Source organism: Camelus bactrianus, chromosome 24 (assembly GCF_048773025.1).
Source record: "Camelus bactrianus isolate YW-2024 breed Bactrian camel chromosome 24, ASM4877302v1, whole genome shotgun sequence".
Classification (NCBI taxonomy): Eukaryota; Metazoa; Chordata; class Mammalia; order Artiodactyla; family Camelidae; genus Camelus; species Camelus bactrianus.
The window spans coordinates 9,059,811-9,082,803 of NC_133562.1; the positions used below are offsets into that span (position 1 = coordinate 9,059,811).

The following is a 22,993-nucleotide window of genomic DNA, read 5'->3' on the forward strand; positions in this document are numbered from 1 at the left end:
ACCTGAACTCACCCATATCTCATCCTCCAGGCTGGCTGCATGTCTCTGGAAGGGTGTATTTGCTCTACATTACTCAATTTACTTTTCTGAACTCGAACTGGAGTGGAATTTCAATGGAGAATTACCCATTAGCAACAAGGCTAAATTTAAACCTTCAGTTAAATTAATCCCTTGATCTTAAACACATTGCTTCTCCCTCAGAAAAGTGTAGAGAGGTTTCTTAGATGTCAGAGTGCAATTCAGTGTGACAATTGTTCCTACTGCATTTGGTAAGTCACCCAAACCGCACAGGGAAACCCGCATTCGTTTTCAGTTCGCTACTGGTACCCAATTCCATCCCCCAGACAGGCATTTGTTGGGGGTAGGGCCGGGGTACAGCACCGGAGACTCCTCGAAGAACCAAAATTTCAACTCTTTAAGAACCATCAAGTCCTTGGACAGGTCTTGATAGAAGACATGGTAGATGCCAAATGGATGTTTATGAAATAAATGACAGAAAGTGTGCATATTGTTTCCAGTTTACATGGGAGAAAAAGAGAACATAACCCACAAAAATTTGAAAGGTGAAAAGGGGAAAAGGGTGTGAGGCCATCTTAGCTTACCTCTGTCTTCAGGGAAAACGGAGCACGTTTCTGGGCCAAAGTAAAAATTCATATTGGCCTTTGCTAAGAGATGTAAAGCGACAGCACCATCAAACGGAGGTGAGTGAGTTAGTCTGGCGGTAGGGATGACGTTTGCGCGCCTGGGGTCTTATGCACACCGGGGTGGGCATTTATGTCTGGGGCTGCATCCTCAGCCTGTAAATGAATGAGACACAAACTCAACGGTTAGAGGCAGCTTCAAGGTAGGACTGTCCACATAAGGGGTGTGGTCCTAACCGTGTGTAACTATAAGGACGTATTTCTCGGGGGCAAACGGCAGCTCGGAGTCCAGTTAACAAACTCGCAGGTCAAATCTGCGTCGCTCTAATTAATTGTCCTGCAGACCCACAACTCTCCCAAGACCACATCCTCATTCCGTGACTCACGGGGTTCTGCTCGCGCCCCCAATCCCAGTCCTAGCGCGGCGGGGAAACGTGCTCGCTTCCCTCACCTGGGCGCGCGCCCTGGGAGCCACCAACTCTCCCCGCAGGAAGCTCAGACTACCTTGACCGCCCGGCGGATCCCTAGCCCCGCCACCCGCTCGGCTTTCCCTTCCTCCTCCTCTTCGTCCTCCTCCGGCCCCCCCGCCTCCCGCCGCCTGCCTCCGCGGTCGCCGCCTGCGGCTTTGTTTTCCTCCCAGGTTTCATTCCCCACACGTGATACTGTGTTTTTGCAAAGAGCGCTTCGGAGCGCGAGCGCGGGGCGCGCGCACCTATAAATACGGACACTCGGGCCCGTGAGCCGGAGACAGCCGGGGCGGGGAGGGCCCGGGACCGAACCCCCAGGCGGCCGGAGGGCGGGCGGATTGCCAGCGAGCCGTGCGCGTGGGCCGGGGCGACAGCGCCCCCCGCCTGAGCACCGAGGGGCGAGCATGGCCCGCCCGCTGGGGGGCCGGGCCGCCGCGCACGCCGCCCGCGCCCCGCGCCCTGCCCAGCCCGGGTCACTGGCGCTCGCGCCCGCCGCTTAGCACTCGGGCGCCGCTCGCTTCTCCCGGCATCGCGGAAATATCGCCGCAGACGGACACAATGGCGGCGACTGCCGCCACCACAGCCGCCACCGCCGGCACGGCCGTCCGCAGCAGCAGCAGCAGCAGCAGCAGCAGCAGCAGCAGCGCCGGCACCGACGCCGCGGGCACCAGCAGATTGCAGCAACCGCCGCCGCAGCAGCAGCCCCAGCCCGCGGCCCCAGCGCCGGCCCAGCCGCCGCCGCCCGAGCCCCCCAGGAAGCCGCGCATGGACCCGCGGCGCCGCCAGGCTGCCCTCTCCTTCCTCACCAACATCTCGCTGGACGGCCGGCCGCCGCTGCAGGATGAGGAGTGGGCTGGCGGCGAGGAGAGCGGTGCGGCCAAGTCGGGCGCCGGCAGCGCCTGCGGCGCGAGGACTCGACTCAGCCTACTCGCCGCCGCCGAGCGGGGCGGCTGCAGCGCGCTCGCCGCGGCGGGCACGGCGGCGGCGTTGGCAGCTGGATCTGGCTCCTGCTTCCCGCCGCCCTCGCCGCTACCACTCCTGGCCTCCGGCGGCCATGCGGCCGTGCTCGGCCCCGGGGCGGCCCGAGGGTTCGCTGGCCCCTTGGGCGCGGGCCGGGCGTCGGGGGAGCAGTTGCAGACGCCCCGGCTCGCGCCTCTAGCCGCCTGGGCTCAGCTGCAGCTGCCCGACGGGCCTGGGGGCGCCGGGCAGGAGGAGTTGGAGGAGGACGATGCCTTTACCAGCGTGCAGGTGCCGGCGGCTGCCTTCTTGGGCTCTGGGACCCCCGGGAGTGGGAGCGGCAGTCGAGGCCGCCTCAACTCGTTCACTCAGGGAATCCTGCCCATCGCCTTCTCCAGGCAGACCTCGCAGAACTACTGCTCCCTGGAGCAAGCGGGCCAGGGGGGCAGCACCAGCGCCTTCGAGCAGCTGCAGAGGTCCCGGTGAGTATCCAGGACGACTCGCGTGCCTTACTTACCTCACGTCTCTCCGGGCTGGCTCACTGCTGCTGGACGCGGGTCGCTCCGACCTTCCCGCGCGCTGCCGGATCCCTGGGCTTCTGGCGCGAATTCCAAACCACGAGGGCACGCGGAAGAGGGAAGGCCCCTAAGGAGCGAGCGCGCGCGCGCGTGTGTGTGTGTGTGTGTTCTCACGTATGTGCACGAACCTGGTACTCAGAGCAGAAGCACCATCCTCTTGCAGTGGTTTCGGAGTTAGGGGTTGCGGCAGCCCATTGAAAAGCGGCACCAAAACCTCCCATTGCAAGGAGGCGATCACGAACTTCCAGAACCCTGGTCCGGACGCGGAGACGCGTTCTCCCCGGCCAGGCAAGACCAGGCGCGGCGCAGAGTCCAGCAGTGGGTCCAGCCGGCGGCTGAGCGGCGCGTGTGAGCCTGAACTTGTCGCAGATACGCCGTGAATCCCTTCTGAGAAGTTCTGCCTGCGCTCAAAGTATTCCTGTGTCCCAGGAAAAGGGCGTTTTCCTTTGCTCTCCTAAGAAAAGTCCTTATATTCCTTTGAACCAGGCCTTGGGGGTGGGGGACAGGGAGGAAATAGGGCTTGAGGATTTTTTCTTCCATTCCAAGATGAATTTGCTGAAATAAGTGAAAAGGTTGTTGTGTTTGCTCACTTAAGTCATCTGCAGGTATCAGGCATCTTAGCAAAAACATGAAATTTTGGACATTTGCTTATTGTTCAGGAAATAGCTAGAGCTTGTCACCGTGTGTTCCAGGGACTCTGGGGACTTAGGTCAGCGTCAGGCAGCGGGACTGAAGGCTGGAATAGAACAGGGGTGGGGAGCAGGGAGGCTCCCTGGGAGGGAGCATCCTCCCTTGCTAGGAAGGCCTCCTATGAAGTTAGTTACAGTCTAGGCTCCTCATGGCTCAGTTATATTTTAACCTCCTGGGGCCTCAGTTTCCCCTTGTGGGACAGGACCTTGTCAGCGCGTTGCAGGCCTCAAGATGAGATGGCAGAACCTTTTCAGTTACACCCTCTTTCCTGTAATGCTCTTCTGAACTTGGGCTTCTTCTGGCCTAAGTAAGAAGGTGGCCTGTTGGAAAACTTAACTTCCTCCCCCAATGGACAGATGGGGAAGAACAAGCTGGGCTCCTCCAGAATTTTGCTCTAAGTCTCTTTCTTCCCAAGTGGTGAAATCATGGCCCTGCTCAGTATATGGCATCCCAGTGTGAGTGCACATGGGCTGCAGGCAGGGGTGTGGAGCCTCAGACAGCCTTGTGACTGCACAGATGATTAGCAACACTGGGCACAGGTGACAGACTGGGCCTGGCATTTCTTGTCAGAGCACGCATCTCTCCATTAGCGGGCCAGTGCACAGGAGGGGAGGGGAATCCCTTTCTGGGCGAGTGGTGCGGACTCAGCAGTTTCAGGACAGCTTGACATCACACACTGGCTCATAATCACTCTATAGTTTGAGCGTAAGCCCAGCTTGTCCAGAGGGTCAGGACAGGAGTTGTAATAAACATGTTACTCTAAGCCAGTGTGCAAGACTGGCCTGTGCCAGGTGGTAGACAGATGTGTTCCTGTGCTCAAAGCAGCTGGAGAACAAATTACTTTACACTTTATCTCCAAATTTTGTTTCCAGGGAAATGGAAGATCTTGTGTGTTAGTGTTTCTTACCTAAGAAATAGCCAGATTTAATCTCTGATCCTATAACTATGAACCCCTTGAATGCTTCACTGATCCCCCCCCAACACACACATTAAGATGAGTTAGTCAATATAAGATGCTTCCTTACCTGACAGCCACATTCATCTTACTACTTCCGAATTATCCGTATCTGGCAACTTGATGGGCATTTTTTTCAAGTACAGCTGTCAACAAAACAGCGTCAAATGTAATGTACAGAGAGGAAGTAAATGGGTAAAACAGGGATTTAAGAAAGGCCCTGAAGAGCTAGTTTGGCCACAAGCTGTCAAAGTAGCCATGAAGTTGAAATCTCCTGGGGCACTTTGTTTCTGACACCACCTAGCTTTCAAAAATTTTGTCTTAAGTCTGTTGGTTTTATGATTGCTAGAGAGTCCTTTCACCTGCCTAGATGAATTGTAATAGAGTATAGACTCATTTGAATAAGGCCCAGGGCCAACTTAAGAGTGTCATTTGCTTTTCTGGTGTGCCTCCCTTTAAGAAATTCTACTACCCTGGGTGGTTCCATATCCTATTTCATAGACGTTCTCCTGGGGTGTTGTTTTTAAAACAAATTATGCTTCCCTTGGACTTGTTCCTTGCAATTTAAGGAATTCTATATAACCTTACTGCTCAAAAGTGTGAGTTCTTGGACCTTCAGAGCTCTTACAGAGGCAAACCCTCAGGCCCCCCTCGAGATTACTTGAGTGCAAATCTGCATTTTAGCAAGATCCCCAGATGATCCAATGATTCATATACAAGTGAAAGTTTGGAAAGCACTGCTGTAGTTAATCTGAAATCTGCCCCCTCCTTTTTTTGTGTGTGGATTTGGGATTTCATATTTTGGGTTGTTATGGGTATATAAAAATCAGAATCCCCTGATCCGAAATCTTGAAACCCTTTTTTTGTTGTTGTTAACTTCTGTTTGGCCACTTGTAAAACTAATCACAATTATTACTTGGATTTCCAACCCTTGAAATATGACAGAGGAAGATTTCAGTGCCCAGGCCTTGGCACAGATGTGTCGATGGATTGCTGACACGATTTCTACACTCTAGGCTGGATATGTGATATTTATCACAGTGAATACTCGTAGCCACCTTATGTGTAGTAGATTCTTTCACAGACCCAGTATTGGCCAGGATAGGACCCTGGCTCTTTGAGATCCAAGCCTGACGTCTTTCCCTCTGCCACTGGACGGTATCACTGTGCCTTGTATGCAGTAGGCCCAAGGAGGATTTTGGAGCTGTTGGCTGTAAATGCTTGTGTGGGACGCTGCAGGCCAGTCAGACTGGTGTGATTCTCTCCTTTCCTAGTCATCCGACCCGCATTTAGTCTCTTTGTTTGGGCCCCCCAGCTTTGCTGCCACTTGCCGGTCTCTACTGAAGTATATAGAGAACCCAGGACCAGGGGCCTCACAGCTGGGGCTCCAGGCCTGCTTGGGAGGCCAGTGTGCTGAGGTTTGCCCTACGGCTAGGTGTCCAGGTGTCCGAGGTGGAAAGCCACAGAGCTGCCTTCTAGCTCGGCACCCTGTTGTGTTCTCTGCTTGGGTGGTGAGCACTGCACGAGGAAAGTGTTAATAGGTGAAATGGAGTGTAAATTTATACAGTGTGTTTTAAGGCTTTCTTTTGCTTTAAAAATTTCGTCTCAGGCAGCAGCTGGCAGCAGTCCTGAGTGACTCCACTTCCTAGCGCTTCTCAATTGCAGCGGCCGCCCTGAAGCGGAGTGGAGCCCAGGTGAACAGATGTGCACTGCCGGCCTGTTGGGAAGGGTGCACGGGGACCTGGGGGTTAATTTAAAACAGCATGAGGGTTTTGCTTCTTAGAACAGCTATGTTAGCCTTGTGCCTTGTGGAGACTTTAGTCTTAAATGGAAAGAGGGCATGTGGTACAGAAGAGCTCCAAGTCCTGGATTCGAATCCTGGTGGCCCTGCACAACTGTGAGCTCGTAAATCAGCCTTTCTGGGTCTGTTTCCTCCGGAGAGACTTGGCCTGGGTCTTGGGCCCTTTCAAGTGCAAACTGCGCCTGCATTTACTATTGAGGGCTGACTGTGTGTGGGCACGTGATGAACGCCTTATGTCATATGTATGTATATGTGTTTAGAGTCACCTGGGGATCTCCAGAAAAGGCAGATTCTTGTCTGCAGGTTGGGGGGCTCGGTTCTGCATTTCTAAACAACTCCCTGGGAGGCAAATGGGCCTCACTTTGAGGAAGGAGGCTTCACTGGGGCTAGGATTGTTGTACTTTTAGGCTGAGGACACCAGGGCTCAGAGAGCTTAAGTAATCTCCTCAAGGTCAGTCATCCATTGGGGCAGAGCTCAGGCTCACACTGACTGCTTTGGAGTGTCTAACCAGCCCTCCCTCTGCAGTGTCCCTCTTGGGGTGGGACCTGGACCGGTGCTGAATCTCTGGTCTCTCATTTACTGAAAAGAAAAACATAAGCCAAATAGGGGCTCTCCAACCAGAGTAAGGGAGGGGGACAGACTTTCTCCCAACTTTGTTACCTCCCTGCTTAGTGACTTCAGGCAAGTCATCGCACTGTGTTCCAACTGTATGCCACTTGACCCTTCTGGATTTTAGAAGTCTGGAAAGAACTTTGATCTCCGCCGCAGTAAGCAAACCCAAGTTATTGTTGAGCCATCTTTCCGGCAACATGCATTATGGAAGCCAAAGCCGCAGTCCCAGGCCGGCTGGGCCCTGGACAGGATGCTCACCCAGGACTCCTGCCAGGGCCTGAGGCAAGTGGCCCGAGCTTCACCCTCTGTTCTCCTTACAGTCACAGAGTTGTCCTGTCGTGGGGGAACTCAGAAGGGAAATACATCGGAAGCCTGCTCACAGCTGGCAAGTGCCCAGCGAGGGCAGCGGGTTCAAGTGTGACCCTTTGCCCTCTGGGAAGGGTGGGGGAAGCCGCAGCCTGGCTCTGCACTGTGTCCCCATGGCTGACCCAGGGAACCCTGCCTGCCTGGACTTTTTCCCCTGGAAGGAGCATTGTTAGGTAGGGAGAGGGCCAAGGGCAAGTGGCCTTTGAACACACTGGGAAGGAGCAGTAGGTGAGGCCGAGTGAGGTGATGCAATGTAGATCAGGGATGCCAAATTAGGGCCCTGCCGCCCTGGGCTCTGGGCCTGCCCCTGCCCGGCCGGGAACGCTGCGCAGGTCGCTCCCCCGCCCAACATCCCCCCTGCCCCAGTTTCCTTGTAGGATGAAAGCACTGGGACTGATGACCACTGTGTTCTTCCAGGACGAGTGCCCCAAGCGTCCTAGCCCTGTGACCTGCGGGGGCCAGGCAGTTAGCCTGGGGACCAGTGGATGACTTAACCTGCATCTCAGATGCAGAGGTGGCCTGAGTTTGCCCCGTGTGGCTCCATTTGGCAGGATGTGCACTCCTGAGTGAAGGAGTGGGTTTCCTTGGGAGTGAGAGAGAACTTTTTTATAAAAGACATGCTCAGCTGTGCCCCCTCTAGCCGTGGAGGTGTCACGCTGGACTGACTGCTCTAGGAGGCCGTCCAAGCTGGAAGCCACTGCCAAGAGGCCATCCGTCCCCAGCATCACCGCCCCTGTTGCAGAAGTGATCTGTAGTCCCCTCCTGTTGTTAAAGGGCTTCAGGTTTACAAAGTACTTTTGTAGACATTGATTTCAGCCCCTAACAGCACCGAGGGACAGGAATCCAAGGTTACACAGTAGGTAGAGAGTAACTTTAGGAGATCTGTTGTCTGTCAGGTATGTCACAGAGGAAATTCTAAGTTGGGGACCTAATGCTTTGTATTATTCAACAAACACTGAACATAATGAGTATCAATTATGAGATGCCACTACCAGTTATGGGAGGTACAGATGTAAAACGTGGTCTCTGTCTGTTGGGAGACACAAATAAACAGGCCCGTTTTTCTAGTGATGAGCTTGGTTAGAGGTGATCCTGTTGTTTGAGCCCCCACTGGGACAGGGACACTTCACACCCCCAAATATAAGACCTGGCTCTGTGCTTTGATGCAGTTTTGTTGTTTAACTACCACATCCCAGGTGTTAATTCTAAGCACCTTTCAGGGATCAAGTGAGTTCACATTTATAACATCCCTCAGACAGCACCCCTGCGTCACCCCCATTCTGAAGCACAGAGAGGTTAAGTTACTGGCCCAGGTCCCTCAGCCTGTCCTTGGGAGCTGGGTTCACACCCAGGCAGGCTGGCCCCAGAGTCTGTGCACTTACCCACTGCTCTCTCTGCTCCACTGTGGTTTGAGTCAGGCTCATAAATGCTTGTTCAACTGGCTTCAGCTGAACTGGGCAAAAGGTGGCCTAAGTGACCTTTAAGGGCATTGCTAACCCTGTGGTTTCCTTATTTAGGTGTCTGCCTCTCTGTCCCTCAGGGAGGACCTCTGTGCATGAGGGCCCAGAGGACAGTCCAGGGTGGACGGGATTCCGTGACGACAGTGATGCAGTCCTGCCCGGTGCCGGCCTGCTCCCCGTCTTCTCGGCCACACCTAGACTCCTGTCACCTTTGTTCCATCTGAGCTTTCCGCGCCGTCCACTGTTCATAGGGAGGTGGGAGAGGAGCAGCAGCCTGGCACCCCCAGGAATTGGGCTGTGGCTTGGCTCTGCCTTCACTTTGGGACGGGGTTCTCATGTGTGAAATGAGAATAATCATACCTCCTTTCTGGGCATGCTTCCTTTCTTTGGACCCTCTGTATCTTCTCAGCATCACCCCTTCCCCCTAGCCCAGGGGTCGGCAGACCTGGGCCCATGGCTGTTTATCATAAGATTTTCTGGGAAGCAGCCCCTGTCTGTGTTGTCTGTGGTGGCGCTCGTGCTGCAAGGACAGAGCGGAGTTGTCGTAGCAGGGACCACGTGGCCGGCAGAGAACTATTCTCTGACTCCTTACAGAAACGTGTGCGACCCCTGCCCAGCCCCGTGCTCTGTCCCCTAGGTATGTGCTGGTTCCCTGGTCCCTCCCTGTCCTTGTCTCCTGGAGGCTCCTGGTTTCTGTTTGGACCCTTTTCCCCAGGTGACAGAGGGACCTTTCTGAAATGCACATCCAGTTGGGGCAGTTTTGAATTCCTCGTGTTTCACGTGTGGCCACCCTCCCACAATCACGAGCCTCCCTGCATCCCTGTCATCTCCATGCTCTGCTGCCTTTGCAAAGGGCACCTGGGCTCTGGCACCCACAGGCTTCTCCATGGGAAGGGTCCCCTCCGGACGCCCCTTCCTCCCTTTCAGACCCATCACCCTGCAGAGCCCTGGCTATGGTGCTGAGCACGCCCTCCTAGGGGTGACTTTCTTCTTCCCTGTGGGTCTGTGCGCCTGCCCCTGGCCCCTTGCTGGTTGGGGGACTTGCTAGTGATGGGCTGGGGGCTCCCCCCACCCCCAGTTTTCTAGGTCTTTTATTTTATTTGGTAATGCACCAACCTACCAACTCCTTCCTCAGTCCTGCAGCGGTGAACCTCCCTCCTTGAATGTTTCTCCCCTGTCGTCCACCCACCCCACCCGACCCACATCTGCTTCTCCCCGCTCCCCAAAGGAGGGGAGGTAACACCTATGGAGGTCTGAGCCCTCCCACATGCTGTGGGCTTCACATGCATTATTTTGTTTTGTGTGGCAAAATGCAGGGATTATACCCATTTTAGAGCTGTGGACACTGAGGCTTAGAGGGTTTAAGGAAACTTGAATAAGGCCTCCTAACTGGAATTTAGAGCTAGAATTTGAGCCCTGGTTTCTCTGGCTTCTAAGCTGGGTTTCTCCTTGGCTCTGATGACGGCCAAGGAATCTGTGAGCTGGTAACCTGCAATCAGTCATGGTGGGAGTATTTACACCACAGGAATCAGCCAGTGTTACAAGCCAGGGTTTTGCTTTTTTCCTTCCGGAGAGCTGGTTTGTTAGCACGTGTACCAAGGGCCTCACCACACATCTCTTTGTTCCATTCTCCCCTTGAGGTCCATGTTGAAAACCAGATGTTTTTATCAGAATCTGTTACTTCACATAATCCTGTGAATTTCCCACAGGGTCACTACCACCCATTTTCCACCTCAAAAAAATACCTCATCGCCCCACTGCCCTCAAGTTTTGGCCTATGTACAATTTAAAAACCAAACTTTTCACAGATACCATGGGCTCCAAATACAGACCGCTTAGTGTTACATGTAGGAATCATAAAATCGTTAGCTGTTACTCTCCTTTACAAATGTGATGTATTTTTATTTTTGTTTGGTTTTTAAAAATCCTCCAAGGACATACAATCAATCAGGGTTTCCTGGTTTTTTTTTTTTTTCTTCTTCTCTTTTTGTTTGTGTTAGCATCTTGGATAACTGCACATTAGTTTATGTTTAACAGGGTTATCTTTAATGTGGTTTGGGGTTTATTGCTGCACATTTGGTCACAAAGACAAAAAGCTTGTAAAACAGCATGCAAATACTAGAAGTTTAGGGCTTAGAATATTGTAATAACATGTATGTGCGTGAACGGGCCCAGTCTTATCCCTGATTTAAAGGCCCGGGATGTACTTAAATCTAAGTTTAATTCTATGACAAATAGATGATGAACCATTCAAGAAGAGACTTAATATTCGAGAATGCCAAAGATTTCTGTGTGCCTAGCACACTGATTTTTATGTTACAGCAGTTTATTCACTGATCCGATGACATATAAAGCAAAATATGTACTTTGATCACCTTAGGTTGGGGATTGGAGGGCAGGCAAAGTCTGTAGCTTTTTGCTGAAGATCTAAAATTGGCATATTGAGGGTGGAGGGATGGGCAAACTAGGTGAAGGGAATTAAGAGGTGCAAACTTCTATGTTTTTAAACATCGAACCAGTTTGTTGTACACATGAAATTAATATAATACTGTGGTCACATTTCAATTAAAAATAGTAAAAAAAAAAAATGGGCACATTAGGGGATAAATTGTTGATCTGATGTTGAAAGGTAGTTCTTGACGAAGTTTTACATTTCACTGAGTTGAATAAAGTTTGCTCTTGGAGAAGGAGTAGTGAGGAAGGAAGATGAAATTACAAATTCCAAGGTGACTGGGTGAGGAATTGAGGGGTCAGTTTGTCCATCACAAGACGAACATCTGATAATTAAGTTCTACTTACTTGTTTGGGACTTTACAGTGTTTTCATATCTATTAAGTCATTTTCAAGAGGCAATGTGGTAGCTGTTTTGTAGACGAGAAAATGGAGACCATGAAGAATTAAGTGAGTGTCCACGGTCATGACCTCCGTACGTGGCAGAGCTGGAATCTTGAAACCTGTGCTTTCTGATGCTGGGCCGAGAGTTTTTAAACAAACCCAAAACTCTAATGTAGTTCTATCACTTAAGAAAAACAAAGAATTAAGTGCTGTGAAAGTTTATTCTCCCTCCTGCCCCAAATCTTCCACTTGTATATTTAGTTAACCTCAAGAGAACAAAAATCCTAGGACCTCATCCATTTCAGACCTATGGACCAGAGTCAATCAAGGTCAGAGTGTTAAAGTACAAAGAAATATTGTGCTATATTTTTGGCCAGCCAGCCCCTTCTCATCAAGCAAGGATGCTGATTTTCATGTGATAACCTCCTGAGACAGGCCAACAGAGAACCCTGGTTTGGAGCCTGAGGAGTGGAAAATTTTCCCAATAACAGCAGCTCTCTCCAAATAATAGTTTGGTGTCATTTCCTCCTTTCTCGCACCCCTGCAGCTTGGCCTCCTTCTCAGCAAATTGAACAGTTTCAAGAGTAGAGAGACCACCCTTGGAGTCAGACTGCTCTTCCACTTAGCGGCACCGTTTAGGGAAGTCAGTTAACTCCTCCGAGCCTCAGCATCCCCACCTGTAGGATGGGGACAGTCATGCCTGCCCATTTAGGGGTGTTGTGAGCATGAAATTGAGAAGCACCCAGCAGAGGCTTGGTCCTTGGTAGTTGATCGGTAAAATTTTTTTAAACAGCTGTTACTTCTGTTCACAGTTGCCCTACACTATCACTCAAGATGCAGTTGAGGAGCTTGACAGGGTCTGCTAAGACCATCGAGACTGGAGCTTTTTGCTTCCAGACGATTTTCTGCATCATTTCAATTTCATAAATAATAGTGAAATAAAATCAGGAGCTAAGGGAAACAACACCCCCTCCATTAGTGCTGCATTTTGTCCCTGTTTACACTGGAAAGTAACGGTCTCAGGGACAGGGAATCAAGCAGGGGTGAATTCACATGTTCAGCCTTGTACCCTGAGAGCACCACAGCGGTGAGGTTAAGAGCAACAGCTGGTCTGGCCCACATGCAGGCGCGAAAGATGCCGCCCAGGTCTGTCAGGGCCCACGGGAGGGGAGAGCTACGTGCAGAGACAATTCTGGAAGAGGCACCTCTGCTCCCTCCCTCTGTAGAAGCTGTGGCCCTCATCCTGTGGTCCGCCCGTGCACTGCCTGTGCTCTCTGAAGTCCTCTGGGTCACCCATCTCTGCAGCTCTTATGTGTACTGGGTTGAAGAATGTCCTCCAAAACTCATGCCCACCTGGAACCTCAGAATATGACCTTGTTTGGAAACACAGGCACACCTTGGAGATACTACACGTTTGGTTCCAGACCATCACAGTAACAGGAGTCACATGAATTTTTTGGTTTCCCAGTGCATATAAAAGTTATGTTTGCACTAAACTGTGATCCTTTAAGTATGGAATAGCATTATGTCTAAAAAAGTCCCAAAGTACATGCTTTAATTAAAAAATACTTTATTGCTAAAAAATGCTAACCATCACCTGAGCCTTTAGCAAAGGGTAGCCTTTTTGCTGGTAGAGGTTTTCAGATATTGAGAGAACTACCTGAATGTGACTCAGACACAGATTGAGCAAATGCAGTTAGAAAAATGATACTGGTAGACTTGCTCAATACAGGGTTGCCACCAATCTTCAATTGGTAAAAGAAAAAAAAAAGGCAATATTTACAAAGTATAAGAAAATGAAGTGCAATAAAAGGAGGCGTGCCTGTAGGGTCCTTGCCGACGTAGTTAGTTAAGATGAAGTCATTCTGGAGCAGGGTAGGCGCTAAAGCCCATGGCCGGTGTGTTCACAAGGAGGCCGCGTGAACACAGCGGCTGCGAGGAGCACCATGTGGAGGCAGAAACCGAGGTTGGGGTGATGTGTCTACCAGCCAAGCAACGCCAAGGGCTGCCGGCAGCCACCAGCAGCAGGAAGAAGCAAGGAAGGACTCTCCCTTACAGCTTCCAGAAGGAGCCAACCCTGCCAACACCTCGATTATGCACTTGCAGCCTCCCAAACTGCAGGAGAATGAATTTCTTTTCTTTGAGGCCCCCTGGTTTGTGGTGAGCGGATACAGCAGCCCCGGGAAACACACGCATGCTGGCATCTCAGAGTTAGACTTGGATCCAGTTCTCTGCCCAGATGGACCCGCCTGCCTCCCCCTGGCCTGTGGGAAAGAGCAGAAGATCCAAGGCAGAGCCTGAAGGTGGGGCATCTAGGTCGCTGAGGCACCGTGGAATTTGGGGGGGAAACCTAAACCCTTTGCTGAACAATTGTTTTTATTGATTCCTTGAAAGAGCTGTAGACCAGTCATTCTCAGGAGGTGGACCCTGGACCAAAGCACCAGCACCACCCGGGAGCTGGGTAGAAATGCAGTTTCCCAGGCTCCACCCCGACCTCCCGAATCAGAAGCTCCGGGGCTGGGGCCCAGCAGTCTGCCTTTACAGGCCCTCAAGAGTTGGGAACAACTGCTGTAGACAAAGCCTAGTATTTATTGTACCTCCTGGAAGATGTAAACAGCGTCTGGTGTTAACATGAAATATTTTTATTTTGCTTCCAGACATTTCTTCTAGCACAAGTCAGTGGGAGTCACCTCCTGACGCAGGGCTCTGCTGTGAGCCCTGTAATTCAGGTTTGAGGCTCCACACAACCATTTTAGGTCCATCACTCCTTTTTGTTCACCAGTGGCCACACTGTTGATCTGGAGAGCATCTCCCAGGCATGACTCCCATGCGCTCCCTTCTCATTAGCTTCTTCTGCCTCCCTGTGGCTGGTGTATCTCTGCTCTCATTTCTGTCCCGAAGCATTTTATGTTTACCTTTATTTTATGGTCTAGAGCAGTGGTGATGAGGATAGAGGAGGGAGTGGATTCCACACAGATTTAGGGTGCACTGGAGTGGACTTGGAGATGGATTGGCTGTGGAGGGCAGGAGAGACGAGGCATCAAAGGAGACCCCCTGGGCTTCTAGTGTGTGGACTGATTGGATGTCAGAGCCATCTCTGTGACAGGGAGTGGGGTGTGGCCACAATCCCATGCTGCGAGTTTAAGAAATACTCGCTGGAAGAAAAATTATACACCTGAAGGTGACCTTGTTTCTTCTCTTTGTCTTCCCTCCTCCCAATAATCTTGTGCCTTTACTCTGCAAATAGCTCAAGGTGATAAATAGGGTCATAAATAACTTTTTGACTGAGGATGTGTACATTTTTCTTTTCCTCCCGAAGTGGAGAATGATGTTTCTGCTTTGAGAGAGATCATCTCAAGGTTTATGCTCATTTCCACCTCTTTTGGCCTACAAATTCAGACCTTTTAAGGTCAATGTTAACTATGTCAATTTCCAAAAAAAGGGGGAAAAAACCCCACGTCAGATTTTATTCATTTAATTTTGGTTAAAGACATATAATTTCCTTTTATTAAAGAATACCTGTGAGTGAGATCATGAGATTTTTTCCAATTTCTTAGTTCAGCTTGTGCATATTTGCAGCTAATTACCAGGTGTTAAAGTCTGAGTGATCTGGAGTATGGAGAATAAAGCTATGCTCTCCAAGAGAAAAAAGGTGCCTTTGCAAAAGCAAAGGTATAATATAACGGTCTGCTGCAGTAACTAAACAAGTACCCAGTGCCTAGTGATTTCACACTTGCTCTGTGATTCAGAGCGAGATCGTTGACGCAGTCATAATATTCCAGCAGCAGCTGCATCTTTTTCTTGTTTTACGGGTGGTTTTTCATAATAAGTGCTTACTGCTCCTGAACGTTACGAGCTGCAGAGCTACATGGAAATCACTTCACATCCCAGATCTGCCGTTTTCCGGGTGTGACCATAGGCAGGTTCTGTAATCTCCATGAGCCCCAGTTCTCATCTGTGAAGAGCGGGAAATACTAATAATCGGATACCTCATAGCATGACAGCTGGGATTAAATCCGGTGATTTCTGTAAAGCACTCTGCGCAGTACTTGGCACATAGTGAGTTGTCGATAAATATCGGTATCCCAGCTACTCTGCAGGTCCCCTGTGTGCTTCGTAGGAGCTGACATCACTATGTAAAGGATTGAACTCTGGGAACTTTGTTTTGGTCCCCAAGGCACATATTGCTCAGCAGAGCCAGGACCCTTTCTGACCCTGAACTGCACTCCTGCCACTGAGCTTTTTGGCCTCTGTCATGTGTGACATTTTATCCAAACAAGTTTTGTGACCTTCCTTAGCAAAACAGGTGCTGTTTCAGGATCTGGATGGTTTACTTGATACTTGCGCCGAGAATATGCACAGATATTCGTTACCCCCCATCCAACCCACGTTTGACTCTGGATGTGTCAGTGGGGAGCTGCTGTGTGTATGCAGAGTGACTAAACGAGGTGTTTTATCTGACCCTGTTCGCTCCAAACGCAAGTGAACAATTGAGGCCGGGCCGATTGGAAGAGACGGGAATGATACATTTCCATCCAGTTATCCCATCTGGATACCCCTCCCTGCGAGCTATATTTCACAGAGCTCAAAGGGTTTAGCCAGCAGAGCTTCATTAAGAGGTGCAACATTTGTTATACGTAACTTTAGTTCTTTAGAGCCAGGAAAATAAAAGTCAAGACTGAAATATAAGGAAACGGGTAAGATACGTGCCGGCCGGTGAGATCTGGAATTACAAAAAAAAAAAAAAAAAAAAAAAAAAGTGTTTACGGGGGAATTCAGCTTTGATTTTATATTCTCACAAATTGATACCAGATGCCTGTGTTTCAGACAGACTCCCAAGCTAATCTGAGAGTGTGAGTTGGAAAACAAATCACTTTGCCATTTGGAATGCTGATTGATATTTTAGAAGTTTCTTTTTGTTTTCAAAGGAGAAATAATGCATATTACAGGCCTAGCAAACAGAATTTTTATAAATGGCAATTAACAGAAGATGCCCAAGGGAGGAAGTCTCCAGTTTCTTTTTATAACCCTGGCAGAAGTAATCGAGGTGACATTTTATTAGTATTGGCATCCCCCTCTTGCCCTGGGAGCTGGTTCAGCCTTGTGCAGCCCTGTCCAGAGCCGGTAGCTTCATGCCTGTTGTGCTTCAACCTTGGGTCAGAGGAGAAACACAGAGCCCTTGTGTCCGGGGCAGCCAGCCTCGTGTGGTCTCCACGTGGCAGGACCCTAGGCTCATGGGGTAGCTCTCACATTTTCCCCTACTGGTTTTAAAAAGTGGCTTTTCGTTTTGAGTCTTTATACATTTGGTCTCCACAGTGTTCCCTTCTCCTGCAGGCTGTTTTCCTCACTGGCATTGGAATGACTCATAAAATGAGTCTTGAGTAGCCTGACACCTCTGCCGCCCCACCGCGTTCCTTGAATGCTTTCTGAAAGGTGCCTCTGTGTGAGCATGCACCCTGACTCTCCCATCTGAGTGGCCGGAGAGTCGCCTGGGTGACCGGGAGAGCCGAGTCTGGATTCTGGCTCCTCACCCTGGACACTGTCAGATTTGGGTGAGAATCTTTCTCCAAGGCTCAGCCTGGAAAAGAGGCCTGACAGAGCTGGGTGGTTGGAAGATCACAGGAGTGGAGTGGGGTGGGGTCTCTGGCAACAGAGAGGGGCCTTAGTACTCCCTCCAGCAGCCGGGCTGTTAACTTTCAGGAGGATGAGAAGGGACCTCGAAGAGGCCCAGAGCAGCGAGTCTGCCATGGAATGAAAGGGTGAGAGCCGTTGGCCCTGCTCACTGGGGCTAACGTTGGCCAAAGGCTTCTGGGCTGTGGACGGAGACCCAAGGGTGCCAAGACTGTGTTCCCAGGACTTAAGCATCTTGTCTTTCAAGCTTAGCCTTGTCCCTCTTATTAGCTGCCCCTGCTCCAAGGGAGTGAATTTGTATTGTAAAACTTTTAGTTTATATAGTAGTACAAGGTTAAGTTCTATCAAGTTGCTATGAACCCTGAATGAACTGCAAACACTGACCACTGGACCATCGCTCCCAGGGAAATAGAGGGTGGGTGTCCTGCGAGCCTCAGGTCACATTTTCCTCATCCATCTGGTCAGTACATAACCTGGTTTTACGTGTGTTTCTGTTTGAAGATACCTTCTTTAATATATGTTGTTAATTCATTAGCATTGAACCCACGGCCAACAGTAACTCATGCCTGGACGAAGCTTTCTCACAGTTTTCCCCGTTGGTCACATACTAGACAGCACTTCAGCGCTTGGCCTGGGGACCATCTTAAAAAGCAGAATCACCACCAACAGGCGTGAAAGTGCAAAAACAGTGTGGTACTGGAAGTACCTCGCTAAGGATACTTGTTTGCAGTGTGAGAGCTGAAGCTGGAGGACGCCTCAGCTGTCCAGACCCCCTCCCGACTCTGCAGATGCATGTGGCCACAAATGACCGTCAAAGTGCTTTTGATCTGGGGGTACAAGCAAATATTAGCAAGGACGCAAATAAATATTAGGAAGGAGGCGAATTCAGCTACAGAATCTACAAATAATGAGACTTGACTGCCCTTTATTCAGGTATGAGTATGTGCTGTGTGCTGAGGGTTCCCAAGCCTGGGCTATCTTTGAAGGGGTCCTTTTTCTGTTGTGCAGAGTCCTGCCCCATCCACTCTCACATGTATTCCTGATTAACACCCTTGAGTGGGGAAGGGCTGGCGTTATTGTCTTCCCTTTATTGATGAGGGAACCAAAAACCAGAGAGCAGATGTGACTCGAAGTCCCAGAAGAAAGTGGAGTCTGACTTTCTGGCCACTTCCTTCCCCCTCTGCTGTGCAGGCAGGTGCAGTTACAAGACAGGACGAGTGCTTTGACCAGCAGAACTTGAATGCTGACATCAGAGTTTAATACCGCGGAAAAAGTTATCTTCCTAATAATTTCTCCTAGATTTAATTAGGCAAAGGCGGTGTAGCGCTGTGACTAAGAGCGTAAATTCTAGAGCCAGACTTAGGTTTGAATTTAGCTTTGCTACTCCCTACCTGCGTGGCTTTGGGCAATTTCTAAATAAAGTAAAACCTTTTCTGGTGTTTGGTTTCCTCTTTTGTAAAATAAAGATAGTATTAACACCCGGTGTGTGTGGTTAATGTGAGAATTCTGTGAGTTCATTCACATTCAGTGCTGAGAACCGTGCCTGCCTTAGACCCTCTCTGCATTAGTCATGACTATTATTTAGCTGATAGATGCTCAGGAAATGAGCGTTGAGTCGTCAACAATGGCTCTTAAATTAGGCAAATGGTAAAGTATGATTATAAGTGCACAGCCCAGAGCCAAGAGGAGATTTTGCAATTTTCCAGCCCTTTTGATCCATTTGGGTTACATAGTTCAGACCTGGAAAATCTGTTTTAGAGCTTTATTTATCCAGTTTGACTGTCAGACTTTTGTCAAGTCCCTGCCATTTTTGATGAGTGGACAGCTAATCAGATGAGCAAATATTAGCGGGCACCTGCTGGGTTTAATAGTCCCTGCCTGTGAATATTTAAATAGCAGAAGACAAGAATCTGAGAAGTCACAAGGGAGAGCATAATTAAGGCATATAAAGAACAAATTTCCATGTCACCCCAGAACCTCCATCTTTTTAGCTACTCAAGTGTATTTAAAACTGCCAGAGTTTTCCTTCCCTTCCTTCTGCCATTCAGTAACTGGTACAGGCGTTAGTCAAAGGCAGTCACGTGCCCCACAGGGATGGGGAGCAGATCATGTGGACAGTCCCCAAACTGGAGTCATCCCAGGACCTGGCAGACATCTGTCTTTCTAAGCAAGCCCCAGGCAGTCCGCCCATCTCCTTGGAAATGCCTTTCATGTCACCAGCAGAAGAGAGTCACAAAGGATGTAGCATTATTTCCATATCTATGTAATTATGATATGGTGGTGATTTCAAAGATTGATTCTTTTTTTCTCTCTGGAAGCCCCACTCTTGGGCAGTCTTGTGACTTTCTGCATTTCTTCCCTCCCTCCAGAGACCTGGGACTCACAGTTGAGTAGCACAAAATGAATCTTTTGGCCGGGGGATGCTTCAGTTAGGGACAAGGACATAGGGCAGCAGACTGTGAGAGCAACGTTAGGAAATTTCTGTTTGCTTTCTAGAAACAGACTTTGGAACTTTCCAGCCCAGGGGGAAAAGGGGGGCCAGGCAGGGCTTTCTGTTATTTGCTTATTAAAAAAAAAAATTGCAGACCTGAATTCATACTTGTCTTACTATCTTTTTTCTTTTTTTTTTTTTTGTGGGGGAAGATAATTAGGTTTGTTTATTTATGTATTAATGGAGGTACTGGGGATTGAACCCAGGACCTTGTGCATGCAAAGCACTCACTCTACCACTGAGCTACACGCTTCTCCCTGATACTTGTCTTACTGTCTAATATTAAACCCTGGCTTTGCCTAACCTGCTCGCATTCATAGCATAAGCCCCCCAGAGTTCTCTTGTTAGAAAACTCCTATTTTCTTAAGGGGAAAGGCATCTTGCCTATAAGCAAGTATTTTGTGACACGTTTCAAGTAGACCTTTTCCCCTAGATGTTTTTTTTTTCCTACTGTATTCACTTTTTATCAGTGAACAAGCGGTTCTTTCTTCCATGTCAGTGTTTATTCAGCCCAAGGCGTTGGTGCAAGATATGCTGCTAAATAGATCCAGTCAGATGATCCTGGCTGTGTGAGCTTATAAAAGACATCTGTTGAAGTTTAAAAATAAATAATTAAAACACATGCAGAGACAAAAACTTGGTTGCTCCTAGCAAGATTAAAATTAGTCTGCTGTTACAGAGACTCTATATTTTTCTCAAAAGAATTTATAATTTTTTTTTCAGTTCATCTAATCATAAAAATCTAGGTAGAGAAAATAACAGTTTGACTTTTTTTCTTTTAATCTCATTGTCAAGTTACACCATTGAAATAGCCTCACCTGGCACTAGGAGTCTTTTATGTGTCTGGCGAGTTGTAGGTAATTCTTGTCTGTGGCTCTTCTAAAATTACCTAAATTAGAGAGGATTCTCCCATGCAAGGACTTTCAGAAAGATGTGTTGATTCAGAGAGCTGTTTTGATAGGGGATGGGTTACTGGCATCTTGAATTGAGAAATGAGAAGAGATACAGGCAAAGACATCTTCCAGTTTTCCTTTGCAAGCCCCTCTTGCTTTTAAATCTTGTCTAAGAAAATTATTACTAATGAACATAAGTATTTATAGGGCAGGAGGCAGCTGGGAGATGAGCTCCTCCACTCCAGGGCCCTTCCCCAAGCCTTCCGGTCGGAAACGACCTCCTCCGTGGATAACCACGCTGCTGCCTTGTGTTAAGTGCCCGCAGCCAAGCAGCGTGACGTGACTATAAATCCATATTCACCAGCCTCAAACAGGCACTCGTGGTCTTGCTGCGTTTCTGCATCAATTCCCTCTCCCATTCTCCCAAAACAACCTCTGCTTCTCCTCGCTCCTCAGACCCTTCCCGAAGCCCCTTCTGCATCCTCTCTCTCAGCCCCCCGCCCCTCCACCGGGCCTCGCTTCCCCTCCACCTATCTAGAAGCAGTCTCTCCTTCAGAGATGATTTACAAAAGGAAAGGGAAGGTTGGTTTGAATGCAATGATTCCTCATCAGACTTGGTGCCTGAAAGTTCACATTTCAGGGGAAATGAGTGATTTCCTGCCTGCTGGAAAGAAGCAATTCTAGGGATTTTTTGATGTGTGGTGCAAGCAACTGGGCAAGAAGTCACTTAATCATAAGGGGTCATCTTACCAACCTTTTATCCCATTTCTTGCCCTTCCATGTGCTTTCTTCACTAATGGCTCTGTTGATCCTTTACTGTCACCTGGAATGCAAGCACGGTACACATACACACAGGCATACTTAGGTCTCTGTGTGTAATATGAATGCATCATTTTTTAGAACTCCATATTATTTTCTGGTAACAAAAAGGAATACCTGTGTGAAACATTTAGAAAAAAACAGAAATTCAAATTACCCAGAGATGACCAGTTAATGTTTTGGCATAGGGCGTGCACAGATACGGGTGGGTTAGAACCCGTCAATTAACCTTGGTTATGGTGTGTGTTCTATTCTCTCTCTTTTTTTAATACTAGAGACCAAAGTGCAGATACCGTTTTGCAAGTTTCCTTTTTTCACTAAATTATGAATCCCTCCCTTGTCATTAAATCGCATCTTGCACGTGTCTGTTGGTGGGAGCTTATTAAATTTTCTCCGTGGTGTCAGAAGTCAGTCTGCAGTAGGTTCTGGGTCGATTACAACTTCTCTGCTGATGGTCTTAACGGAGGAGGAAGGGTGGCATTTCCCTCATTTTAAAGTAGGAAAAAAAACAAGGAGTAGAAGTTAATTTCTGAATGACTGAGCCAGGGCGCGGGAAGCTGGAAATAGAAACCAGATCTCTCGTTCACTGGTGCTTGATTCACTTGATAAAACTAATCTCAAGATCATTGTTAGCCAAAATGATTTCCCCTAATCTCCTGGGAGCGTGCTTTCATATTTTTATGTTTGCTTAATGGTCATTTCAATCCCACATTTTTTTTTTTCCCCTTCCCACTTAAAAAACAAAAACTTTCCAGGCTTCGTTGGGAGACTTCCTGGATCTTTCCCCTCACGTGTCTGAAAACGGGGCCACGTAACACACACAGCCTGGGACCCACCAAGAATCCTCGGGCTCCCGATGGTCCAGCTGCAGGCCAGTTTTTTCAAAAAGCTGTTTGGAAATTCAGGGTCTGTTTTACTAACCAGATGCCTCCTTTTTTGCAATTATATTAGCTCATTCAGAATTTACTTTAAAAGACCATCAAGGTGCCATGCTCAAGAAAGACATATGGGGTAGTTTCTGTCGATTATAATTTGTACAGTGTTCAATGAGTGCTAACTGGTTTGGGGGTTTTGAGGAGCTGATGATTTGGGCTTGTTCCATCATTTGACAGGTATTTATTTTGCACCTAATATGAGTTAGTCCTGAACTTAGCCCTGAGTCACCTAGGAGAACCAGACAGGAGAATCCATCTGGACAGTGCAGGGCGTGCAATGACAGCCTCATCCAGGATGCCACGGGAGCAAGGAGGAGCTCCGTGTGCAGAGATAGGCGAGAGGGAGGTGGGAAGGGACCCCGACGCCGAAAGCTCCAGCCTATGTGTGCCCTGGGGGCCCTGTGGGTGGCTTTGCCTCCTTGGAGGGAAAGGTGTGTTTGGGGCAGGGAAGGAGATGGGCACACAGGGACTGCGTAGAAGCAACAAGACGGTTCCCATAAACACGGGAGCTGAGCTGGCAGCCCTCTGAGTGACACCTGTGGCTGTGTGGGCAGCTCCTGGTTCTGCCTCTGCTCCTTTCACACCTGTGGCCCCTCAGGGCCCCTCCAAGGCAACCCTGGGGCGTCTGATGGGACTGATGCCAGTTTGCCCTTCCAGAATTCAAGAAACAAAAAAAGCCAGGCATGGAACTGGCACAGATATTTGCCCACTCATGTTCATAGCAGCGTGATTCACAACAGCCAAAAGTTGGAAATAACCCAAGTGTCCATCAAGGGATGAAAGTCAACAAAATGTGGTCTCTACTACTATCCAGCTTTCAAAGGAAGGAAGTTCTGACTCATGCAACGTGGATGAATTATG

At 49.2% G+C, this 22,993-nt stretch overlaps 1 protein-coding gene and 1 non-coding gene across 3 annotated transcripts in view; one reads left to right on the top strand and one right to left on the bottom strand.

Moving 5' to 3' along the window:
- The first annotated feature begins 1,374 nt into the window (after positions 1–1,374).
- The window catches only part of CABLES1 (Cdk5 and Abl enzyme substrate 1), an 89,714-nt gene continuing 68,095 nt past the window's right edge, over positions 1,375–22,993 (top strand). For both annotated transcript variants that reach the window (XM_074352138.1, XM_010958050.3), the window contains exon 1: positions 1,375–2,547. In XM_074352138.1, coding sequence (XP_074208239.1) covers positions 1,667–2,547 — 881 coding nt within the window. In that variant the 5' untranslated portion in view covers positions 1,375–1,666. The remainder of the gene's footprint in view (positions 2,548–22,993) is intronic.
- TRNAA-UGC (transfer RNA alanine (anticodon UGC)) lies at positions 19,667–19,742 on the bottom strand. The gene has a single exon. It is a non-coding gene; the product is annotated as a tRNA-Ala (tRNA).